Genomic DNA, 24,945 nt, shown 5'->3' with positions numbered 1-24,945 from the left:
ATCATGAAGTTCCTGGGTTTAATTCCAACCCAATTCCTAAAGCAGCAACACCTGAAAACTGGTTATGTTCTAAGACTAGAAGGTTAGGCCTGGGTCTTTCAGAGCAGGAGGCTGCAGAGAAAGGGTTCACAGTTGTGGGACAAGACACCTGCATCTCACAGGGGCCAAGAGACAATTAATGTGTTGGAATGGTTGGCCCATCTACTTATGGGGGATAAAGGAAGAGCTCGGAAGCTGGAAATAAATGCTAGCAAAGGGAAGGGAGGCTGACTGATGAGTTGTGGAAGGGTTCTGAGTGCCTATCAAAGGGGTGTTGGCATCTGGAGTGAGGAATGGTAGTGGAAGAGAGGCTAGTATCAAGTGATTGATATAAAGTTGCTTGTTGTGAAGGCTATAGTTTGTCTTTTGGGACCAGATGGTTGTTGGGGGAGGGGTGAACAGGAGGGTATCGGGGTGAGATGATGTGAGGGTTTTGCTCCAAGGGAAGGTGGGGGCAATTCAGGTCAGGGCACGTGTTATGGGGTTTGCATGCTAGCTTAAAAGTAAGGGGATGCCAGCAGAGAGGAGGAGGTCAGGGGCTTGCAAAAGAAAGTTAGAGAGTTTAAGCAGTGGGGAGGAAGTGAGTCAGATCAGGTGCATGTAGAGGGCCACACAAAGGCAACTAGAGTAATTCTCAGGGACACCCAAGTTAATTCTCTGGATAATCTAGACCCTTTTAGCCCTGTTGTAGACATTGATTAAGACAGTTTACTTGCAAGAGAATATGGTTGAAAACGAGGAGCTGAATGAACTGCTGGGCCACTGTAATGTGAGGAGGAGCCCATCTCCTGCAGGCAGGTGTTGAACTCTGAACCTGCGTTTGGCTACCCACAGAAACATTGATTTAAAACCCCTTCAAAATCCAGAGGGCACAAGTGCCTAATTGTGTCCTTTGCAGCCCAGCTCCCTGGCCCTCCCTGCATGCAGCAGTGTCAGCAGGGCTAACCCTTCACACAAGGAGGGCACAGGCTGAGCTCTGCTCCACACTCCCAGCCCCAGCATTGGCCTCACTCTCTAGACTTTCACCCAGCAGGCTACTTACTTTTTAATTAGACATCTTTAAACAAAAAGTGAAAGTATTTGTTAAAATCCATCTGAATAAACAAAGGTGCTGAGCAGACTGTGAAGTGAATAGGAAATGAAAGTGACTCACCCTCTGAGGGAGAATTTTGTCAGCCATCTTCCTCCTCTTGGCACTGTACATTTTTTAAAGAAAAAAACACGTTACCATGGTGACAGATCTAGGAGTAACGAGGCCACCTGCTAAATTACCCTGACATCTCCACATGCTGGTGCACAGCTGTGCATGTGTCGGCAAAGAGGTCTCAGCCTTACCCAGTACTTAGGACCCCCTCTCTCAGCCATTCCGAGGGGTGGGGGCAACTAAGAAAAAATCAGGGCTTTCTGTCACACACCTTGGAAAAAGAAGTCTTCAAGTTCTGTGACCGCAGGGTCCTCTATAGTATGGGGCAGCAGTGTGTGTGCGTGTGTGTGTGATCTATGAATACATTATGACTGTGAGAGTCTGTGCGAGAGCATTTATGTAGGAGTGTGTGTAGCCATATGTAGATATGTATCCATACATTTGTGTGTATATACATATGTGCATACTTGATGGTGCATGTCTGTCGATTGATTGTTCAAACAGATATCCTAATGTGTGTCCATGCATGTCCATGGAAGGAGGTGTGTGTGTGTGTGTGTGATTGTACACACACGGGTATGTGTATGTACACATGTGAATTACACAAGCATGTATGGACATGTATATCTGTGTGTGTATATATAAATATATATATTATGCATCTACGTTCCAAGCACAGGTGTGTATACACACACACACACACCCCTCTATATGAGGCACAGTGTGTGCATAAGGCATGCTGATGAAATTGGAATCAGGCAAAGGCAGTGTCCCTGGATTTTGACTTTAAACTGCACACACTGTCGGTGCCCATCAAGCCGTTTCCTTGCAGCCCCAGCAGTTCAGAGAGAGGAGAAACTTGGCCCCCCTCTGCTCAGAGGAGTGACACTTCCATCCCTTGAGCAGGGGATCAATCAGTCCATCTCTGGGAGGCGAATGAGGGAAGGCCCCTCCCCGCCCCCACCAGGCCCTGGGGCTGCTCCTGTCCCCCCTCCTCCATTCCCATTTCTCCTGAGGACCCCTTAGTTTCTGTCTCCCCAGGACCGATGTTTTCACCTTTTTCCAGGGGCGGTACATGCCCTTCCCACACTCACTAGCGATGTGCAGCCTTCCTCCTGAGTGGGGCCTGGGACACCAGTTTCTCTTCTCTTCTTGGGGCCAGGCCCGAGGCACTGTTTGTGGGGGTGGGAATGTAAACTGACCCTCCCTCCCTCTGGCCCAGCTCTCGATTTGGCCCAGAGTATTTACACACCCATCCACTGGCCACATGGGCAGGATGCCCTCTTGAGACAGTGGCCCCTTTAGGAAGTGAGAAATGCTGGAGCCGAAACATTCCATGGCAGTTTCTGGGGGCGGGGCTGGGATTCTGATCTGATCTAGGGGGAGAGCATGGGGGTCAGGGGTAGGGGCAAGGGAGGAGCTAGTGCCTCTGGCCTGGCCACAGAGGGAGGGGCTAGTGACTCTCACCAGACCTAGGGAACAGCTGGAGAAGGAAAAAAACACCCCAGAAATGACAGTTAAGGAGGTAATGCCACAATAATTGCAGGCGAGAAACAGTGACTGGGTGAGCCAGAGCCTAAAGGAAATGGGAATGTGACCTGGAGCACCCAGTAAAACTGAAGGGGCATTACACCCCATCCATTCCCCCAAAGTCTGATAGAGACCAGGGAATTTATCCCCTTTCTGCCTACACCGAGCCTCCCGTGGCAAGGATATTTACCCCCTCCCCTAAGCCTGCCAGAGATGGTAGGGGAGTTAGCGCGGGGAAAGCAGAGGAACTTCTGAGAAGGGGACAGGGGAGGGAAAGAAAACCAGGGTAAAGAATACAATAAACTCCATGGAGAGGAGATATGATGGAGGAAACACTGGAAGCCTTTTGGTGCCTCCTGGAAGGCTTCAGGTGAGCAGGGCTCACTCGCTACAACAGGGTTTCAAACGGCAAGAAAATCTGAGGATAAGAAGGTGTTTTCTTCTGTAACGGGGACATGAAACAGACTAATTCCCATGTGACGACCCTTGGGAACTGCACTCACCCTTAATCCACTAACACTCTTGCTGCTGGGGCCTTTCTAGGGTGCATCCCAGATACATGGACATTCTCAGTACACACTCTTAACGCTTGCTAGATGCTGCAGTGCAAATACCCTGGACTCACAGGAGCTCCCAGTGCACTGAACCTAAAGAAGCAGGTATTACATGCAACCATATGTACTGACACCACTAATACATTGCCTGACCCTGCAAGTACCCATAATGTTTGCACAGTCATTGTGCAGAGTCTGTAGGTGAATGTCCCTCAAGCACTTATCAGCCATAAATCTAGGCTTGAGGAATTGGCTCACACTTTATTTAATTGCCAGCAGTGCACTGGGTGTTGTATGAGATTAAAGATGGGCAAATTCTGCCAGAAAAGTACATACACATCAAAAATGCCCCCCTCCAACTCTAGCTAGTTACTTCCTGTAAATTTCATTAGTGAATTTCACCAGAGAATGTTTGTAGACAATGAACATCTCATGAATATTTATGAAAATGCATTTTGCATTAGTGCTCACGGTATAAGTATTCACGCTACGAAGCTGAAATCTCTGATTTGCCTGCTCCTGTTTATAAAATATTCAGTTAACCAATCAGGGAGCAGGAGTATTATTATGCAAAATATGTGACCAGTCATATATCACAAACAACAAAGAGTTGAAGACAAAGTCAAAATAAGTAGTTAGCAAATACTCTATAGATTAAATACAACTAGACCCCATAGCCTGAAACATGCACCAAACATTCTAATAACTCCAAATAACAAGAAAATGAATAGAAATCAAGATCTGCTCAGAGACAATTCACCAATGAAAAACTATTCAGTGAATTTTGCATTGTCACAGTCCCTGCTCCAAGCAGCATACACCCTATAAATAAGGCTGCGAGTTTGTCAAAGAGGTCACGGAAGTCATGGATTCCGTGACTTTCCGTGACTTCTGCAGCAGCCAGTGCGCCTGGCTCAGGGACAGCTCAGGCAGCCCCTGAGCCAGACGCACCGGCTGCTGCTGGGGCAGTCTCAGGCCACACATACACACACACGCACACATGCAGCAGAGTTTGGGGGTGGAAGGGGCAAAGGGTTGGGGCACGGGTTGGGGTGAGGCACGCTCTGGGCGGCACTTATCTGGGGGGCTCCCCGGAAGCAGCGACATCCCCCTTGTTCAGCTGCTAGGCGGAGGCGTGGCCAGGTGGCTCTGCACACCTGCCTCCACCCAGAGTGCTGGCTTCACAGCTCCCATTGACCAGGAACTGCGGCCAATGGGAACTGCAGGGGCGGTGCCTGCGGGCGGAGGCAGCCTGCAGAGCTGCCTAGCCACACTTCTGCCTAGCAGGGAGTGAGGAGGACGTCCCCATGTAAGCGCCACCCAGAGCCTGCCTCAACCTGTCCAAGGCCCCACCCCCTATCCCCTCCCACACCCAAACTCTGCTGCTGGGGGTGAGGAAAGGGAGGCGCGGAGCCAGCAGGGAGCCTACTGGCCCCGCCAACCCCCTGCCTCCCAGCACCGGCAGGGGTCCCAGGCTGCGCGTTGTCGCTCATGCCTCCCCGGCACCTGGGCTGCTCTGCCTCAGCACCCGCAGGGCCCCTGGGCAGCCCCCGCCACACGTTTTAGTCATGGGCGTTTTTAGTAAGAGTCAGGGACAGGTCACAGGCTGTGAATTTTTGTTTACTGCCGGTGACCTGTCCCTGACTTTTACTAAAAATACCCATGACTAAAACGTAGCCTTACCTATAAATCCACTGATTTGTTGCCTACATGTTTAAGGCTGTCACACAGTTGCAAAGGAGGCTGGTTCTTCCTCCCACAGGTACCCTCCCTTCTTCTCTTGCAGTGCGCTCACCTCCGGGTTCGGGTCGGAGTTGCTTGCTGCTGCGGCTGCACCTGCGGTTGCACCTGCGGTTGCTGCACCTGCTGAGGTGCTGTGCGCTTTCGTGTTGGTTCCATCACTGTTTGGGGCATCCCAGGGCGCACTGAGGGGCTTCCAACGTAGGGTGAGCCTGGGGGACCCATTGGAGCCCCCTGGTGGGGCATTCGAGCACCTGATGGCATCCCAGGGCGCTAGGGAGGAAGCAAAACAGAAATAAAATGTCTGTTTGGTCACAGTTATTGCAACAGCAAAGGGGTTGGCATGACGGCAGCAACTAGCTCCCATGTAAAGACCATAAAGTTTCCAAGCTTTGACCATTCTAATAAGCACCAATGCAGCAGGACAAAGTGATGGACTCAGGCCTGGCACTTTTTGGTCATTAGAGAGAGGAACCTGATAAGAGAGTAGGCTGGGAGGTAGTAAGGAAAAATACTTCACACAGCAAGATGTTGAGCGGCTGGGTAAGTAATTTTGTTTGATAAAATTAGATGTTGAGCGGGTGGGTGACAGATCCAGGCCAGATTACTGCAGCATTCTCTCTTGGACTGACCGTAAAGATCATGTAGAAGCTACATCTGGGCCAACATGCTGTGGTCTACATGTTAATCAAGACTGATGATGACACCATATCACACCAGTGATCCTTTATGCTGACTGAGCTACTGTGATCAAGGGACATTATAGCTGGCAGTCAAAGGTGAAACTTTAAAGTACTGGGGGAAGAGAGTTCTCCATAAAGGCCTTCCACTTCAGGATACACTATCACCAAGGATCAGAATAAGCCTATAAAGTGAGAAGATGTGGCTACAGAAAAGAGTCATCTCTTTGATCAGGCATTCCCCAATAACAGGGGAACATGAGAGCCTGATAACATTTCCTTAGGAATGCTAAAGTCTCCTGACATCTCCATTGACTTCAGTGGTTTTGAGTCAGACCATGAGATCAGTGCTATACAAAACACAGCATAAAGTCAGTCCTAGCCCTAAAGAGGTATAGCCCTCCAAGAATCAATCACCAAGATTAATCTCATTTTAAAAATGCAAGCCCAACTCCTGGACACATCAAACTGTTACCCTTATTTATTATGATTTCAATGGCACCATCACTCTTGACAGAGCATGGTGTATGCACCAATGAGTTCTTTGATGACTTCTGAGTCCAATGCGCAAGTGATGTATAGATCAGATAACAAAGCACCTGCTCCAGCCGCAGGTAGTGAGCAAGTGTTTAACAGAACAGTCCACATAAACATCACAAAAGCCAGGAGCTTAGTCCACACCTCCAGACTAGCTAGCCAGTATACTATACTACCCCACCCACCAACACCAAACCTCATCAGGCTCCCTGCTCCTCATAAGCCTTAGAAAATAGCTCTTCCTTAGATTCCAAGGGGCTGGTTGCATTACAGAGGTGGCAGAATGTTAGAGTGAAGGTAGGGGCGGTGTGGATAGTAACAGAAAATTATAGGAGGGCTTAGGGGCAGAGGCACAGACAACCTTTGCTTGCACTGTTAATGGGAGGGGGATAGAGGAGAGACCAGCTCAGAAGACAGAGTGGGCATGGCTAGTGAGTGCAGATAATAGAGCTAGTATGGGAGACTGACTGTGGGAGCTGCAACTGGGTAAAGGAGAGGGAGGGGGCAGTAAACCAGTAAAAGAGAAGCCTTTGTATACAGCCGAGAACTTCTTCACCTGTCCCAGCCTGTACCATTGGCTGAGCTGCAAACACTGTTATGACAACTCTTTGGAAACTATGGCTCTCTCCTCCACCACACTCCCCACCCCCCAAACCCAGCAGTCAGCAAAAGGAAATGGCTTAAAAATACTTCACACTAAATCTTGTATTTAGAATCTCCTGTTGGCTGTCAATCCACAAACCGTGGCTGCCTTCCAGCATGGAGAAAACGGACTGTGGGCCCTGCTGTTGCCTGTCAATCACCGCAGCTCTGCTGCCCCATGTCCACTCCCTTGAAAACTGCCTGGCCAGGAGAAACAAGATTGTGGGCCCAGCTATCTGTGTCTGCAAAGGACGAATTATGGCCAGAATAGCAAAGTTGGGTGGGCCAACCCAGTTACTGGCCTATATCCTACTTTCTGAACTTCCTGTTGGCTCCCCTTTTTCTTGTTGGGCATTAAAACAGTGTGGGTACCAAACAAATATCGCCTGTCACAGAGGAAGAGTAGCTCCACCAAGAAATATGGTTAGTACTATTCTGGCTGACATCTTCCATTTAAATTCTTATGTCCCCCTCACACCTTGTCCACCCCCTGCTTTGCCTAATTACTTTCCTTCTCCCACCCCCACCTCTGCACCTTCTTCTACGCTGTCCTTAGATGTGGAACAAACTTTGAATGCCAGAGGAGAGGACAAGGAGGCAACACCTAATCTAATATCCTCCTCAGGGTGCCCTAGTGCATCTGGTCTTCTCTGTGCTCCTGAGGGGAAGGCCTGTCGGTACTGTGTCTTGTGCAGAGCTGAGCACATTGTCAGTGCCTTAGGCCCCTCCAGACAGCAGCATGCTCCGCATTGCCATGAGGTGCTGCCTCTCTCCTTCATCCTTTCCAGTCTCTCCTTTCTTCTGTTTTACAGCTTGTCCTGTCTTTTGTTTCTCACTCTCCTCCCTTCCAATTCAATTCTCTCACCTCCTCAGTGTCTCTCCTCCTCCCCTTTTCTCAAGCAGCTTCCTCCTGTCATATAGTACAGATGAAGGACGGCACAAGACTGCACATCTCCTGGTTTTAATATGATTGTGCTTCTCTTTGCATTCTTACTGCAGACACAAGAGTCCTGTTACAAGAACTTTAACAACAGAGCACCTAAAAGACTGAAATGACAAAATGAGACTCAGGCTGAATCTGTGCAGCTGCAGGAAACTAATCTGAAATGTGGACAGGCAATGGGAGAAGCAAACGAGAAGAGCAGCAATGCCTGAAATAGTCCAGCAAGTTAGATGGCAGTTTACAATGCAAAATGGCTGTAAAAAAGCTAGGTCAGTTTTGGGTTGCATATGAAGAGCCCAAGGTTGAGTGCTGTATTCCAGTTGGAGTCCCCCTGGAGCCCAATAAAGGTACCATGCCTCCATGCTCCAGGGGGACTCCATCTGGAATGCAGCCCTCAACCCTGGGCTCTTCAATAATGTAAAGAGATTGACAAATGAGAAGTTTTAAAAAGAACAAAAATGTCCAAATGTAAAAGAGCACAGTACAGCTTGGCTAGGCAACAGCATCCAAGGTGCTGGCAGCACATGATGGCAGCTATTAATGACAGGTTTGAACACCCACAAGGGAGAAGACTTTTCTAGAGCGATAAGTAGTGGTATCACTCGGAGTAATAGGACGAAATTAAGACTGTATCTTAGGGAACCCTGCCTTTTGGTAATAGTCTCTCAAGGAAGTGGTGAAAGCCCAATTGACAGCAACATTTAAAATTGGACTGGAACAAGTATAGGAAAAAGGGCTGTAAATAATCCTTTACAGCCTCTCCTCTCTTTCCAGGATGACTATAAATATGACCTAATAGACATTGCCTTCTCTAATGTCTATCACAGAGTTACTAAGTAGAAATTTCAGTGCTTCAATTCCTACTCCTTAGAATCTCTCACTTCACTCATTTCCAGCAAGCATTCTAGTCCTCCAGTTCCCTGCACTATCCCATGCCCTATAATCAGGGACCAAGTATTCCAGGATTCCACAGCTGTGGCATTTGCTGCAGACTCCACCCATCACTGCATATTGGGCAGCACAAGCTAAAATTTTTCATGCACAAAACACTGTTTCTAGGATTGTAAGCTGATACCTAGACCATAAGCTTTTTGAGGCAGCCATCATCTTTTTGTGATATGTGGGTGTTCAGTGCCTAACACAATGGGACCCCAAATCTTTAATGGGGGCTTCTAGGTGATACAACCATTCAAATACATAAATAATAGCTCTTATAGTTACAAACAAAACCAGTACAACAAAATGGTGATCAATTAACATGCTGCCAGTCTGCAGACTAAGGAAGACATCAGATATAAGAGCTCCATGCACCTCAGTGTAGCTTAATTACAAAAAATAATGACGTCAGTTTAAACTGCAATGTTGTTGAACCACTGCTTTGCTGAGGATTACAACAGAACTATCCACATAGCCCATGTCCCCATAATTGGAGGGCCCAATTCCAACTCTACTCCTCAATTTCATTTATAGATTCATACAATTTAAGGCCAGAAAAAACCCACAAATTATCTAGTCTGACCTCCTGTATAGAATCATAGAATAATAGAATATCAGGGTTGGAAGGGACCTCAGGAGGTCATCTAGTCCAACCCCCTGCTCAAAGCAGGACCAATCCCCAGTTAAATCATCCCAGCCACGGCTTTGTCAAGCCTGACCTTAAAAACTTCTAAGGAAGGAGATTCTACCACCTGCCTAGGTAACGCATTCCAGTGTTTCACCACCCTCCTAGTGAAAAGGTTTTTTCTAATATCCAACCTAAATCTCCCCCACTGCAACTTGAGACCATTACTCCTTGTCTTGTCATCTTCTACCACTGAGAATAGTCTAGAACCATCCTCTTTGGAACCACCTCTCAGGCAGTTGAAAGCAGCTATCAAATCCCCCCTCATTCTTCTCTTCTGCAGACTAAACAATCCCAGTTCCCTCAGTCTCTCCTCATAAGTCATGTGTTCCAGACCCCTAATAATTTTTGTTGCCCTTAGCTGGACTCTCTCCAATTTTTTCACATCCTTCTTGTAGTGTGGGGCCCAAAACTGGACACAGTACTCCAGATGAGGTCTCACCAATGTCGAATAGAGGGAAACGATCATGTCCCTTGATCTGCTGGCTATGCCCCTACTTATACATCCCAAAATGCCAATGGCCTTCTTGGCAACAAGGGCACACTGTTGACTCATATCCAGCTTCTCGTCCACTGTCACCCCTAGGTCCTTTTCCGCAGAACTGCTGCCTAGCCATTTGGTCCCTAGTCTGTAGCGGTGCATGGGATTCTTCCGTCCTAAGTGCAGGACTCGGCACTTATCCTTGTTGAACCTCATCAGATTTCTTTTGGCCCAATCCTCTAATTTGTCTAGGGCCCTCTGTATCCTATCCCTACCTGCCACCATATCTACCACTCCTCCTAGTTTAGTATCATCCGCAAATTTGCGGAGAATGCAATCCACACCATCCTCCAGATCATTTATGAAGATATTGAACAAAACTGGCCCCAGGACCGACCCTTGGGGCACTCCACTTGATACCGGCTGCCATCTAGAAATGGAGCCATTGATCACTACCCGTTGAGCCCGACAATCTAGCTAACTTTCTACCCACCTTATAGTGCATTCATCCAGCCCATACTTCTTTAACTTGCTGGCAAGAATACTGTGGGAGACCATGTCAAAAGCTTTGCTAAAGTCAAGAAACAATACATCCACTGCTTTCCCTTCATCCACAGAACCAGTAATCTCATCATAGAAGACGATTAGATTAGTCAGGCATGACCTTCCCTTGGTGAATCCATGCTGACTGTTCCTGATCACTTTCCTCTCGTGTAAGTGCTTCAGGATTGATTCCTTGAGGACCTGCTCCATGATTTTTCTGGGGACTGAGGTAAGGCTGACTGGCCTGTAGTTCCCAGGAACCTCCTTCTTCCCTTTTTTAAAGATGGGCACTACATTAGCCTTTTTCCAGTCGTCCGGTACCTCCCCCGATCGCCATGAGTTTTCAAAGATAATGGCCAATGGCTCTGCAATCACAGCCGCCAACTTCTTTAGCACTCTCGGATGCAATGCGTCCGGCCCCATGGACTTGTGCACGTCCAGCTTTTCTAAATAGTCCCAAACCACTTCTTTCCCCACAGGGGGCTGGCCACCTACTCCCCTTGCTGCGTTGCCCAGCGCAGCAGTCTGGGAGCTGACCTTATTCATGAAGATAGAGGCAAAAAAAGCATTGAGTACATTAGCTTTTTCCACATCCTCTGTCACTAGGTTGCCCCCCTCATTCAGTAAGGGGCCCACACTTTCCTTGGCTTTCTTCTTATTGCCAACATACGTGAAGAAACCTTTCTTGTTACTCTTAACATCTCTTTCTAGCTGCAGCTCCAGGTGCGATTTGGCCCTCCTGATTTCATTCCTACATGCCCGAGCAGCATTTTTATACTCTTGCTGGGTCATTTGTCCAATCTTCCACTTCTCGTAAGCTTCTTTTTTATGTTTAAGATCCGCAAGGATTTCACTGTTAAGCCAAGCCGGTCGCCTGCCATATTTACTATTCTTTCTACACATCGGAATGGTTTGTCCCTGTAACCTCAATAAGGATTCTTTAAAATACAGCCAGCTCTCCTGGACTCCTTTTCCCCTCATGTTATTCTCCCAGGGGATCCTACCCATCAGTTCCCTGAGGTTGTCAAAGTCTGCTATTCTGAAGTCCAGCGTCCATATTCTGCTGCTCTCCTTTCTTCCCTGTGTCCGGATCCTGAACTCGACCACCTCATGGTCACTGCCTCCCAGGTTCCCATCCACTTTTGCTTCCCCTACTGATTCTTCCCGATTTGTGAGCAGCAGGTCAAGAAGAGCTCTGCCCCTAGTTGGCTCTTCCAGCACTTGCTCCAGGAAACTGTCCCCTACGCTTTCCAAAAACTTCCTGGATTGTCTGTGCAGCACTGTATTGCCACTACATTTCACCCTGTTACCTCTTTATTATTACGAGTAACTTGTGTTTGGCTAAATCAGATCTTTGAAGAGACTTTCAGTCTGTACTTTAAGACATCAAAAGATGGAGATCTACCACCTTTCTGGTAGTGTGTTCCAGTGGTTAATCTCCCTCACTGTGAAAAATCTGTATCGTATTTCTAATTTGAATTTGTCTGGCTTCTGCTTCCAGCCTTGGGTCCTGTTATGCCTTTTTCTGCTAGATTACAGAGTCTTTTAGTGCTCAGTCTTCTCGCCCCATAGAAGTACTTATACTCTATAATCAAGTCACCTCTCAATCTTCTTTTTGATAAAATATACAGATTGAGTTCCTTAAGTCTTTCATTGAAAGGCATTTTCTCCACCCCTCAAATAATTTGTCTCTCTTTTTTGCACCCCCTCCAATTTTTCAACACCCTTTTTTTATAAATTCATAGATTCCAAGGCCAGATGGGGTAGTCAATTATTTTTTGTCAAGGTCCAAATTTCTTGGTCAAAGTATAGTCAAGGTCTAGACTTCAGAGAAAATAGTACAAAACAACAACAACGATAACAATAAGTAAATAAAAAGATTTTGGTGTCCATTCAAAAGTGTCTGGTGAACCATACTTGGCCCACAGTCCAACTATTGACTACCCCAGTCTAGTCTGACCTCCTGAATAACACAGGCCAAAGAACTTACCCAAAATAATTCCAGTTTGAACTACAGCATGTCTTTCGAAGAAACACACAGTCTTTATCAGCACTGATTTAATATTTACTTCCAGATCATTGATGAAAATGTCGAATAGCGTCAGATCCAGTACCTATTCCTGAAGAACCCCACTAGAAACACCCACATTTGAAGATGATTCCTTATTCATGATTACTTTTTGAGAGCTATCCATTAGCTAGGTCTTTCTAGTTAATGTGTGCTTTATTAATTTTGTATCATGCAAATTTTTTAACCAGAATGGCTTGAGGTACTAAGTTAAACATCTTACAGAAGTCAAGTGTATGTCATCTCCACACTTAACTTTATCAAACACCTTTATAATCTCAACATGAAATGAAACTGGATTTTTTATTTTCCATAAAATCAAGTTGACTGGCATTAATTTTGTTCCCATCCTTCAGTTCTTTACTGATTGAATCGTGTATCTGCTTTTCCATTATTTTCCCCACGATCCTACTTGCCCTTTTTAAATATTGGCAGAACACCAGTTTCAGAGTGGTAGCCGTGTTAGTCTGTATCAGCAAAAACAACGAGGAGTCCTTGTGGCACCTTAGAGACTAACAAATTTATTTGGGCATAAGCTTTCATGGGCTAAAACCCATTTCATCCGATGCATGCATCAGAACACCAGCACTCTTTCAGTCTTCTGGAATTTCCCCAGTATTCCAAGATTTATTAAGAACTAATATCAGCAGGCCAGGAGTCTCCTCAGCCAGCTCTTTTACGATTCTTGACTGAAAGTTTGATTATTTAACAATGTTTATCCCTAGCAGATGTTGTTCAATATCCTCTTCAGTTACTGATGGACTGGAAAGTACTTCATTTTCCTCATATGACAGAAGTACATCATTCTGTTTCTTTCCCAGTGCAGAATATTTTTGAGCACTTCTGCCTTTTTTGCATCATTATTTACAAATTTACCCTCTCCATCTACTAATGGGTATATACAATTGCTTGGATTTCTTTTGTTCCTAATACATTTTAAAAACTTCATCTTATTGTCCTTAACCCTGCCAGGAAGGGAATTTTCCCTTATGCCCTCACCTTCATCAATTTTCTATACTTGATAACTTCTGGTGATTGCTATCTATTTCACCCTTGTTCCCATTTGTAATCTACATTTTTTTAAACTTCTAATTACTGCTTTCAATTCCCCATTGAACCAAAATGGGCTTTTAGCCAAAGTTGTTCTCTTTCTTTCTTGTGGACTCATGGGGTTTTGGCCATCTACTACTAAGCACTTCTTAAAGACCTCCCAATTTTCATTCACTTTTTTCTGCCTAAATTTTTTCTCCCAAGCATAGAATCTTAGACGATTAGGGTTGGAAGAGACCTCAGCAGGCCATCTACTGAAACCCCCTGATCAATGCAGGACCAATCCCAACTAAATCATCCCAGCCAGGGCTTTGTCAAGCCAGACCTTAAAAATCTCTAAAGACGGAGATTCCACCACCTCCCTAGGGAACCCATTCCAGTGCTTCACCACCCTCCTAGTAAAATAGTTTTTCCTAATATCGAAGGAAATTAGCACCTCCCACACTGCAACTTAAGACTATTGCTCCTTGTTTTGTCACCTGCCACCACTGAGAACAGCCTAGCTGCATCCTCCTTGGAACCCACCTTCACGTAGTTAAAGGCTGCTTTCAAATCCCCCCTCACTCTTCTCTTCCACAGACTAAATAAGCCCAGTTCCCACCAGCTCTCCTCATAAGTCATGCGTCCCAGCCCCCTAATCATTTTCATAGTCCTCCGCTGGACTCTCTCCAATCTGTCCACACCCTTTCTGCAGTGGGGACCCCAAAACTGGACACAACACTCCAGATGTGGCCTCACCAGTGCCAAATAGAGAGGAATAATCACTTCCCTCGATCTGCTGGCAATAATAGAATATCAGGGTTGGAAGAGACCTCAGGAGGTCATCGAGTCCAACCCCCTGCTCAAGGCAGGACCAATCCCCAACTAAATCATCCCAGCCAGGGCTTTCTCAAGCCTGACCTTAAAAACCTCTAAGGAAGGAGGTTCCACCACCTCCCTAGGTAACCCATTCCAGTGCTTCACCACCCTCCTAGTGAAAAAGTTTTTCCTAATATCCAACCTAAACCTCCCCCACTGCAACTTGAGACCAATACTCCTCATTCTGTCATCAGGTACCACTGAGAACAGACTAGATCCATCCTCTTTGGAACCCCCTTTCAAATAGTTGAATGGGGGGGGGGTGATAGTTGCTTTCTTCTCTTCTGCAGACTAAATAATCCCAGTTCCCTCAGTCTCTCCTCATAAGTCATGTGTTCCAGTCCCCTAATCATTTTTGTTGCCCTCCACTGGACTCTTTCCAATTTTTCCACATCCTTCTTGTAGTGTGGGGCCCAAAACTGGACACAGTACTCCAGGTGTGGCTTCACCAATGTTGAATAGAGGGGAATGATCATGTCCCTTGATCTGCTGGCAATGCCCCTACTTATACAGCCCAAAATGCCATTAGCCTTCTTGGCAACAAGGGCACACTTTGACTCATATTCAGCTTTTCATCTACTGTAATCCCTAGGTCCTTTTCTGCAGAACTGCTGCCTAGCCACTCGGTCCCTAGTCTGTAGTAGTGCATGAGATTCTTCCTTCCTAAGTGCAGGACTCTGCACTTGTCCTTGTTGAACCTCATCAGATTTCTTTTGGCCCAATCCTCTAATTTGTCTAGGGCCCTCGGTATCCTATCCCTACCCTCAGCGTATCTACCTCTCCTCCCAGTTTAGTGTCATCTGCAAACTTGCTGAGGGTGCAATCCACACCATCCTCCAGATCATTAATGAAGATACTGAACAAAACCAGCCCCAGGACCGACCCTTGGGGCACTCTGCTTGATACTGGCTGCCAACTAGACACGGAGTCATTGATCACTACCCGTTGAGCCTGACAATCTAGCCAGCTTTCTATCCACCTTATAGTCCATTCATCCAGCCCATACTTCTTTAACTTGCTGGCAAGAATACTGTGGGAGACCGTATCAAAAGCTTTTCTAAAGTCAAGGAACAACACGTCCACTGCTTTCCCCTCATCCACAGAGCCAGTTATCTCGTCATAGAAGGCAATTAGATTAGTCAGGCATGACTTGCCCTTGGTGAATCCATGCTAACTGTCCCTGATCACTTTCCTCTCCTCTAAGTGCTTCAGAATTGATTCCTTGAGGACCTGCTCCATGATTTTTCCAGGGACTGAGGTGAGGCTGAATGGCCTGTCATTCCCCAGATCCTCCTCCTTCCCTTTTTTAAAGATGGGCACTACATTAGCCTTTTTCCAGTCATCCGGGACCTCCCCCGATCGCCATGAGTTTTCAAAGATAACGGCCAATGGCTCTGCAATCACAACCGCCAACTCCTTTAGCACTCTAGGGTGCAGCGCATCCGGCCCCATGAACTTGTGCACGTCCAGCTTTTCTAAATAGTCCTGAACCATTTCTTTCTCCACAGAGGGCTGGTCACCTCCTCCCCATGCTGTGCTGCCCAGTGCAGTAGTCTGGGAGCTGACCTTGTTCGTGAAGACAGAGGCAAAAAAAGCATTAAATACATTAGCTTTTTCCACATCCTCTGTCACTAGGTTGCCTCCCTCATTCAGTAAGGGGCCCACACTTTCCTTGACCTTCTTTTAGTTGCTAACACACCTGAAGAAACCGTTCTTGCTACATTTAACGTCCCTTGCTAGCTGCAACTCCAAGTGTGATTTGGCCTTCCTGATTTCGCTCCTGCATGCCTGAGCAATATTTTTATACTCCTCCCTGGTCATTTGTCCAGTCTTCCATTTCTTGTAAGCTTCTTTTTTGGGTTTAAGATCAGCAAGGATTTCACTGTTAAACCAAGCTGGTCGCCTGCCATATTTACTATTCTTTCTACACATCGGGATGGTTTGACTATTCCCAATCACCTTCCTCTCTTCCAATCAGTTTTGCTCATAATTTTTCTCAATTTGCCTAGCACATACTCTGAGTTTCTGTTTGTCTAATAACCCAGCACAGGAATTGCCCTAAAGAGCAAAGCAGTGATCCATCAACTCCAATATCCTGTCTCTGAGAATGGCTGAGACCTGATGTTTCAGGGAAGGTGCAAGAAGCCCTGCATGAGAGATGTGGAATAACTTATTCAAAGGGGAAGTATCTTTATAGCCTCTGCACGTCTCAGGTTGGCTTATGTTCTGAAGCAAGATGTATATCCCTTGTAAAAAAAATTACACTATTGAATGTAATTTTATATTTTTATTACCTGTGTGACTGTCTAATCCCTTTTAACTTATTATGCTCTTGGGCTCAATGACCTACTGTGGCAGTGAGTTCCACAGGCTAGTTACATGCTGGGAAAAATCATTTACTTTTATCAGTTTTAAACTTATCTTTCAATTTTGTTGACTGTGCCCTTGTACTTATATTATGAGAAAAGGTAAGAAGCTTGCCCGATTTACTTCTCTATACCATTTGTTATCGTTCAGGGGACTGGACTAGATGACCTATTGAGGGCCCTTTCAGTCATACACTTCTATGATTTTATATCATTGTCTCGTCCCCTTTATTTCATTTCCTGCATAAATTAAATAGTCCTCCTCTTTTTATTCTCTGCTGACAAAGAAGTTTCTTCAGGCCTCTAATTGTTATCTCCAGTCTCTGAGCCTCCTCTCTTTCTGCTCTAACTTTTTTTGTAGCTAGGATGACCAAAACCAAACACCATATTCCAGGTGAGAGCATGCCATTGATTCTGATTGGAATATTTTCTATATTATTCTCCATCCCATGTTTTATGCATGCTAATATTTTGCTATCTTTCTTGGCGGCGGCGGCGGCTGCGGCTGCATACTGGACAGGTCACTGTAGTGTCTAGGCTTTTTTCCTGAAGGGTTCCCTCAGTTAATTTAGAACCCAGCAATGTATGAAGAGTTTTGTGGCAAAATCTGCAGATTAAAAATCAGGGCTCAACTCCTTTTCCAGATAAATAAATTAAACAATACTTCTTTTTGCAAATACAGACTAACACGGCTGCTCCTCTGAAACCTCTCCTTGTATGGATTCTTCTGGCACCACGCTCCATTGTTAGCCTTTAGCTAAAAGGAAAACTGACCACTTATTCCCCTTATCATTTATTTACTTATATTGTGGTAGTGCCTAGAGCAGGGGCAGGCAAACTTTTTGGCCTGAGGGCTGCATCGGGTTTCTGAAATTGTATGGAGGGCCGGTTAGGGGAGACTGTGCCTCCCCAAACAGCCAGGCATGGCCCGGCCCCCGCCCCCTATCTCACCCCCCACTTATCGCCCCCTGACGGCCCCCCCAGGACTCCTTCCTCATCCAACCCCCCCGTTCCCTGACGGTCCCCTGCCTCATCCACCCCCCCCCCGCTCTCAGTCCCCTGACTGCCCCCAGACCCCCCGCCGCCACATCCAACTCCCCCCTCTCCTTCCTGACTGCCTCCTTGAGACCCCTGCCCCATCCAACCACCCATTCTCCCTGACCGCCCCTGGACCCCTTGCCCCTAACTGCCCCCCACCACCCCATTCAACTCCCCCTCTCCTTCCTTACTGCCCCCACGGGACCCCTGCCCCCATTCAACCTCCGTTCCCTGCCCTCTGACCACCCTGACCCCTATCCACACCCCGACCACCCCCTGAACTCCCTTGCCGTCTATCCAACCCCCCCCACCACGTTGCCTGGAGCACCAGTGGCTGCAGCGCAGCTGCACCAAGACAGGCAGCTGTGCCGTGCAGCACAGAGCACTGGGTCAGGCTGGGCTCTGCAGCCACACCGCCCAGAGCATTGCGCTGCACGGCGGTGTGGCTGTGGGGAGGGAGGACAGCCTCCCGGGCCAGGAGCTCAGGAGCGGACATGGCCCACGGGCCATTGTTTGCCCACCTCTGACCTAGAGACTCCGGTCCATTGTGCTAGGTACTGTACAAATGAATGAAACAAAGAGTCCTTGCCCCAGAGCACTGAAAGTTTAATTTTATGACCAGGTTGATAAGCAGACAAATGTGGTGTGGAGGTTGGTCAAGAGGACAAGGTAACAGATGGGTATGTTTGCATAAATTAGAAGTCTCAGTGTCTAGCCAATACTAGACACTAGTAGTGATTAGTAGGCATCATGGCAAAAATAAATTTTAAAGAGGGATTTAAAAGAGGAGAAGGTGGTGGACTTACAAATTTTAACATGGAAAGCTTCCATGCACAACAGACTGTGTGGGGAAAAGCACAAAGATACTTATGGGAAAAGCAGGTAATCCGAGCTGGTATCAATAACATTGCAAGAAGAAATTTGATTTGACAGCTGGGGGGGACAAATGAGGGACGGGCTTACACAAGAAGACATCATTTGCATTGATGCTGACAAAAAACTTGACAACTGTTAGGCTGCCGGTACGTTGTGGCCACTGCCTATCACTAATATTATTTTATTGTTTCCTTTTACTCCCCCATCTATCTGCATCCATCCTTTGTCTCTTGTCTTAGGCTGACATTATAAACTCCTTGGGGCAGGGACCATCCTGTTGTACTGAGTTGTACAGCACCCAGCACTGTAGGGATCCTGGTCCATGACTAGGACTCCTCAGCACTACAGTTATGCAAATAATAAATAGCCGGAAGACGGTTGTGTTTGAAAAGGTGGAGAAGGGGGACCAGTAAAGGGACACAAAAAAGGAGGGTGAATAGGTCAGAAACACAGGACAGGAAGATAAACCTCTCAGCAGAATTTTGAATTAACATAATGAGGCCTGGGTTGGCAGTGTCAAGGCCAGAAAGGAAGAGATTACAGGAATCAAAGTGCAATGTGACAGTTGCTTTGACAAGAGCTTTGGCAGTATGTACCAGCCAAAAAAGCTGGATCTTTGAGAGGCTGTACAAGAAGAAGTGGCTAGATTTAGATACTGCCTGTATACATGGGTTGAAGGAGAAGGCGGAGTCAAAGATGACATGCAGACCATAGAGCTGAATGAGATGAAGGACTGTGGTAGTATTCACAGACAGAAAAAGGGAGAATGGGAAAAGATTATTATTAGCTCAGTTTTGGCCAAGCTGAGCTTAAATAATGGCTGGACACCTTACAAGGAGATGTCAGAAAGATAGCCTGAGAGGCAGGATTGGATAGAGGGAGACAGTTTATCAACAGACAAGTAGATCAGCACAAAGATGATAATTAAATCTATGCTTATGCATAAGAGCACCTAGAAATAGTATAAAAAGAAAAGGAGTACTTGTGGCACCTTAGAGACTAACGAATTTATTTGAGCATAAGCTTTCGTGAGCTACAGCTCACTTCATCGGATGAATTCAGTGGAAAATACAGTGGGGAGATTTATATACATAGAGAACATGAAACAATGGGTGTTATCATACACACTGTAACCAGAGTGATCACTTAAGGTGAGCTATTACCAGCAGGAGAGTGGCGGGAGGGACCTTTTGTAGTGATAATCAAGGTGGGCCATTTCCAGCAGTGTGCAGACAGAAGAAAGGAGAGGAACAAGGATAAAGCCTTGGGAAATGCCCACAGAGAAGGGTGTAAGACATTGAAGACGTTGAAGAAGATATGAGGGAGAGAGAACCATAAGAAGATAGGAGACTGAAAGTTCGAGAAGGACCCTATTTAAAGGCCTTGATATTTGGCTGAGAAGAGGTAATTAGTGAAAGCAATTTGGGTGAAGTGGACAGGGTAGAAACCAAAGTGTGTGAAAGATGGAAACAAACCTCTCTCATTTGAGAGGATCTGGACATGGAGCATATTTTCAGAGAAGATCAGGTGAATCAAGAGTCTGATAGTTTTAGGGAAACACTGCAAAACTTTCCTCTTCAAAAAAGTCTTTATACCATAGCAAGAATGGTGCCAAACATCAGAGGGGTAGCTGTGTTAGTCTGTATCCACAAAAAACAACGAGGATACTTGGCACCATGCAAGGCACCGAATTTAGCCATACAAAGTGGAAATTCATCAACTTCATGAAAAAACTCACACAGATACAGACAGACATCATCTTCCTGTCCAAGTGCAAACAGATGGATATCATTAATGGCTATTAGCCAGGATGGGTAAGGAATGGTGTCCCTAGCCTCTGTTTGTCAGAGGGTGGAGATGGATGGCAGGAGAGAGACCACTTAATCATTACCTGTTATGTTCACTCCCTCTGGAGCACCTGACATTGGCCACTGTCAGCAGACAGGATACTGGGCTGGATGGACCTTTGGTCTGATCCAGTATGGCCGTTCTTATGTTCTTACCAAATGGACTGAAGGTAAAAAATCCATTGCAATCGACATACTACACTGACTATGGTGAGAGACTGTGCCACACACCCTCAAAGAAACTGAGGAACCACCTGATCAGCATCCTGTACAGCAAACAGGAGCAGATCAAAAATGAGCTCTCCAAACTGGAGACTCTCATACAAAACCAGCCTTCCACACAAACTACTGCGTAGCTGGACTTTACAAAAATGAGATAAGCCATTTACAATGCACACTTCACTTCTCTACGGAGAAAAGAGGACAGTAAACTATCTGAATTCCTACATGCCACAGGGGGCTACAACGCTAGTACCCTTAACTCACCTAACAATATTGTTAATCTATCCAACCACATACGTAGCCCGGCAGAAGAGTCTGTCCTACCTCAGGGACTCTCTTTCTGCCCCACCACCCCCACGCACATAATACAGTTCTGCGGTGATCTAGAAGCCTACTTTCGCCATTTATGACTCAAGGAATATTTTCAACACACCACTGAACCCTGCACTGACCCACAGGAACCCTCCTACCGACACTACAAAAAGAAGAATTCTGCATGGCTCCTCCTGAAGGTCGAAATGACAGACTGGACTTCTACATAGAGAGCTTCTGCAGACGTTTCACAGGCTAAAATTGTTAACAAACAGCATCACTTGCCCCATAACCTCAGCTGTACAGAACGCAACGCCATCCACAGCCTCAGAAACAACTCTGACATTATAATTAAAGGGGATGACAAAGGAGATGCTGTAGTCATCATGAACAGGTTGGATTATGAACTGGAAGCTTCCAGGCAACTCTCCAACACCACATTCTACAGGCCACTATCCTCCAATCCCACTGAGGAGTACCAAAAGAAACTACACCATCTGCCCAAGAAACTCCCTGCTATAGCACAGGAACCAATCTACACAGACACACCCCTAGAACCATAAACAGAGGTATTCTATCTGCTACCCAAGTTCCATAAACCTGGAACTCCTGGAAGCCCCATCATCTCAGGCATTGGCTCTCTTACGGCAGGATTATCTGGCTATTTGGACTCTCTCCTCAAACCCTACACTACCAGCACTCCTAGCTATCTTCGAGACACCACCGACTTCCTGAGGAAACGACAATGCATTGGTGATCTTCCTGAAAACACCATCCTGGCCACCATGGATGTAGAAGCTCTTTACACCAATATTCCACATGAGGATGGACTACAAGCTGTCAGGAACAGTATCCCCGATAATGTCATGGCAAACCTGGTGGCTGAACTTGGTGACTTTGTCCTCACCCACAACTATTTCAGATTTGGGGACAACTTATACCTTCAAGTCAGAGGCACTGCTATGGATACCCACATGGTCCCACAGTATGCCAACATTTTTATGGCTACTTAGAACAACACTTCCTCAGCTCTTGTCCCCTAACACTCCTCCTTTACTTGTGCTACATCATATGGACCCACGGGAAGGAGAACCTTGAAGAATTCTATCTGGATTTCAACAATTTCCACCCCACCATCAACCTCAGCCTGGACCAGTCCATACAAGAGATCCACTTCCTGGACACTACAGTGCAAATAAATGATGGTCACATAAACACCACCCTATACTGGAAACCTACTGACCGCTATACTTACCTACATGCCTCCAGCTTCCATCCCGGACACATCATAAGAACATAAGAATGGCCATACTGGGTCAGACAAAAGGTCCATCCAGCCCAGTACCCTGTCTACCGACAGTGGCCAATGCCAGGTGCCCCAGAGGGAGTGAACCTAACAGGTAATGATCTGGTGATCTCTCTCCTGCCATCCATCTCCACCCTCGCCAAACAGAGGCTAGGGACACCATTCCTTACCCATCCTGGCTAGTAGCCATTAATGGACTTAACCTCCATGAATTTATCCAGTTCTCTTTTAAACCCTATTATAGTCCTAGCCTTCACAACCTCCTCAGGCAAGGAGTTCCACAGGTTGACTGTGTGCTGAGTGAAGAACTTCCTTTTATTTGTTTTAAACCTGCTACCCATTAATTTCATTTGGTGGCCCCTACTTCTTATATTATGGGAACAAGTAAATAACTTTTCCTTATTCACTTTCTCCACACCACTCATGATTTTATAGACCTCTATCATATCCCCCTTAGTCACCTCTTTTCCAAGCTGAAAAGTCCTAGCCTCTTTAATCTCTCCTCATATGGGACCCATTCCAAAGCCCTCAGCATTTTATTTGCCCTTTTCTGAACCTTTTCTAATGCCAGTATATCTTTTTTGAGATGAGGGGACACATCTGTACGCAGTATTCAAGATGTGGGCGTACCATGGATTTACATAAGGGCAATAAAATATTCTCCGATATCACACGATCCATTGTCTAGCCAAGCCCTAAAATATAACCGCATTTGCTCCAATCCCTCAGACAGAGACAAACACCTACAAGATCTTTACCAAGCATCTTAAAACTACAATACCCACTTGGGGACGTGAGAAAACAGATTGACAGAGCGAGACAGGTATCCAGAAGTCACCTACTACAGGACAGACCCAACAAGGAAAATAACAGAACATCACTGGCCATCACGTACAGCCCCCAACTAAAACCTCTCCAGCACATCATCAACGATCTACAACCTATTCTGGAAAACGATCTCTCACTCTCACAGATCTTGGGAGGCAGGCCAATCCTTGCTTCCAGACAGCCCCCCAACCTGAAGCAAATACTCACCAGCAACTACACACCACACCACAGAAACACTAACCCAGGAACCAATCCCTGTAACAAATCCCATTGCCTACTCTGTTCCCATATCTACTCTAGAGACACCATCATAGGACCCAAGCACATCAGCCACACCATCGGGGCTCATTCACCTGCACACCTACCAATGTGATATATGCCATCATGTGCCAGCAATGCCCCTCTGCCATGTACATTGGCCAAACTGGACAGTCTCTATGTAAAAGAATAAATGGACACAAATCAGACATCAGGAATAGTAACATAGAAAAGCCAGTAGGAGAACACTTCAATCTCCCTGGACATTCAATAACAGATTTAAAAGTAGTCATCCTTCAAAGAGAAATTGCAGAGCTACAATTCATTTGCAAACTTAACACCATTAATTTGGGCTTGAATACAGACTGGGAGAGGCTGGCTCACTACAAACACAATTTTCCCTCTCTTGGTATTGACACCTCCTCATCAATTATTGGGAGTGGACCACACCCACCCTGACTAAATTGGCCTTGTCAACACTGGTTCTCCACTTGTAAGGTAACTCCCTTCTGTTCATGTGCCAGTATATATATTTATGCCAGTATCTGTAATTTTCACTCCATGCATCTGAAGAAGGGGGTTTTTTACCCACGAAACCTTAGGCCCAAATAAATCTGCTAGTCTTTAAGGTGCCATCGGACTCCTCATAGCAAGAATGACATCCAGAGTATCAATATAGAATCATAGAATATCAGGGTTGGAAGGGACCTCAGGAGGCCATCTAGTCCAACCCTCTGCTCAAAGCAGGACCAATCCCCAACTAAATCAACCCAGCCAGGGCTTTGTCAAGCCTGACCTTAAAAATATCTAAGGAAGGAGAGTCCACCACCTCCCAATGCACAGCTACAGACTAGGGACCGAATGGCTAGGCAGCAGTTCTGCGGAAAAGGACCTAGGGGTGACAGTGGACGAGAAGCTGGATATGAGTCAGCAGTGTGCCCTTGTTGCCAACAAGGCCAATGGCATTTTGGGATGTATAAGTAGGGGCATAGCGAGCAGACTGAGGGACGTGATCGTTCCCCTCTATTCGACATTGGTGAGGCCTCATCTGGAGTACTGTGTCCAGTTTTGGGCCCCACACTTCAAGAAGGATGTGGATAAATTGGAGAGAGTCCAGCGAAGGGCAACAAAAATGATTAGGGGACTGGAACACATGAGTTATGAGGAGAGGCTGAGGGAGCTGGGATTGTTTAGCCTGCAGAAGAGAAGAATGAGGGGGGATTTGATAGCTGCTTTCAACTACCTGAAAGGGGGTTCCAAAGAGGATGGCTCTAGACTGTTCTCAATGGTAGCAGATGACAGAACGAGGAGTAATGGTCTCAAGTTGCAGTGGGGGAGGTTTAGATTGGATATTAGGAAAAACTTTTTCACTAAGAGGGTGGTGAAACACTGGAATGCGTTACCTAGGGAGGTGGTAGAATCTCCTTCCTTAGAGGTTTTTAAGGTCAGGCTTGACAAAGCC

At 46.3% G+C, this 24,945-nt stretch overlaps 1 protein-coding gene across 22 annotated transcripts in view; it reads right to left on the bottom strand.

Moving 5' to 3' along the window:
• The window catches only part of SMARCD3 (SWI/SNF related BAF chromatin remodeling complex subunit D3), a 213,751-nt gene that overhangs the window by 94,727 nt on the left and 94,079 nt on the right, over positions 1-24,945 (bottom strand). For 20 of the 22 annotated variants that reach the window (XR_012157682.1, XM_073335002.1, XM_073335004.1 and 17 more), the window contains 2 exons: positions 5,063-5,280; positions 1,193-1,235 (listed from right to left, as the gene is read on the bottom strand). Coding sequence is in view for 21 of the 22 variants with exons in the window: in XM_073335002.1 (XP_073191103.1) it covers positions 1,193-1,235; positions 5,063-5,280 (261 nt within the window). In the remaining variant the exon portion in view is untranslated. Of the gene's footprint in view, positions 1-1,192; positions 1,236-5,062; positions 5,281-7,731; positions 7,750-12,444; positions 12,659-24,945 lie in introns of those variants that run through there. The other 2 variants (XM_073335013.1, XM_073335015.1) reach the window with 2 other exon arrangements.

The sequence above is a fragment of the Lepidochelys kempii genome, chromosome 2 (assembly GCF_965140265.1).
Source record: "Lepidochelys kempii isolate rLepKem1 chromosome 2, rLepKem1.hap2, whole genome shotgun sequence".
NCBI classification, from domain to species: domain Eukaryota; kingdom Metazoa; phylum Chordata; order Testudines; family Cheloniidae; genus Lepidochelys; species Lepidochelys kempii.
Note: the sequence above shows the minus strand (reverse complement) of the source record. Positions and strands in the feature narration are given on the sequence as shown.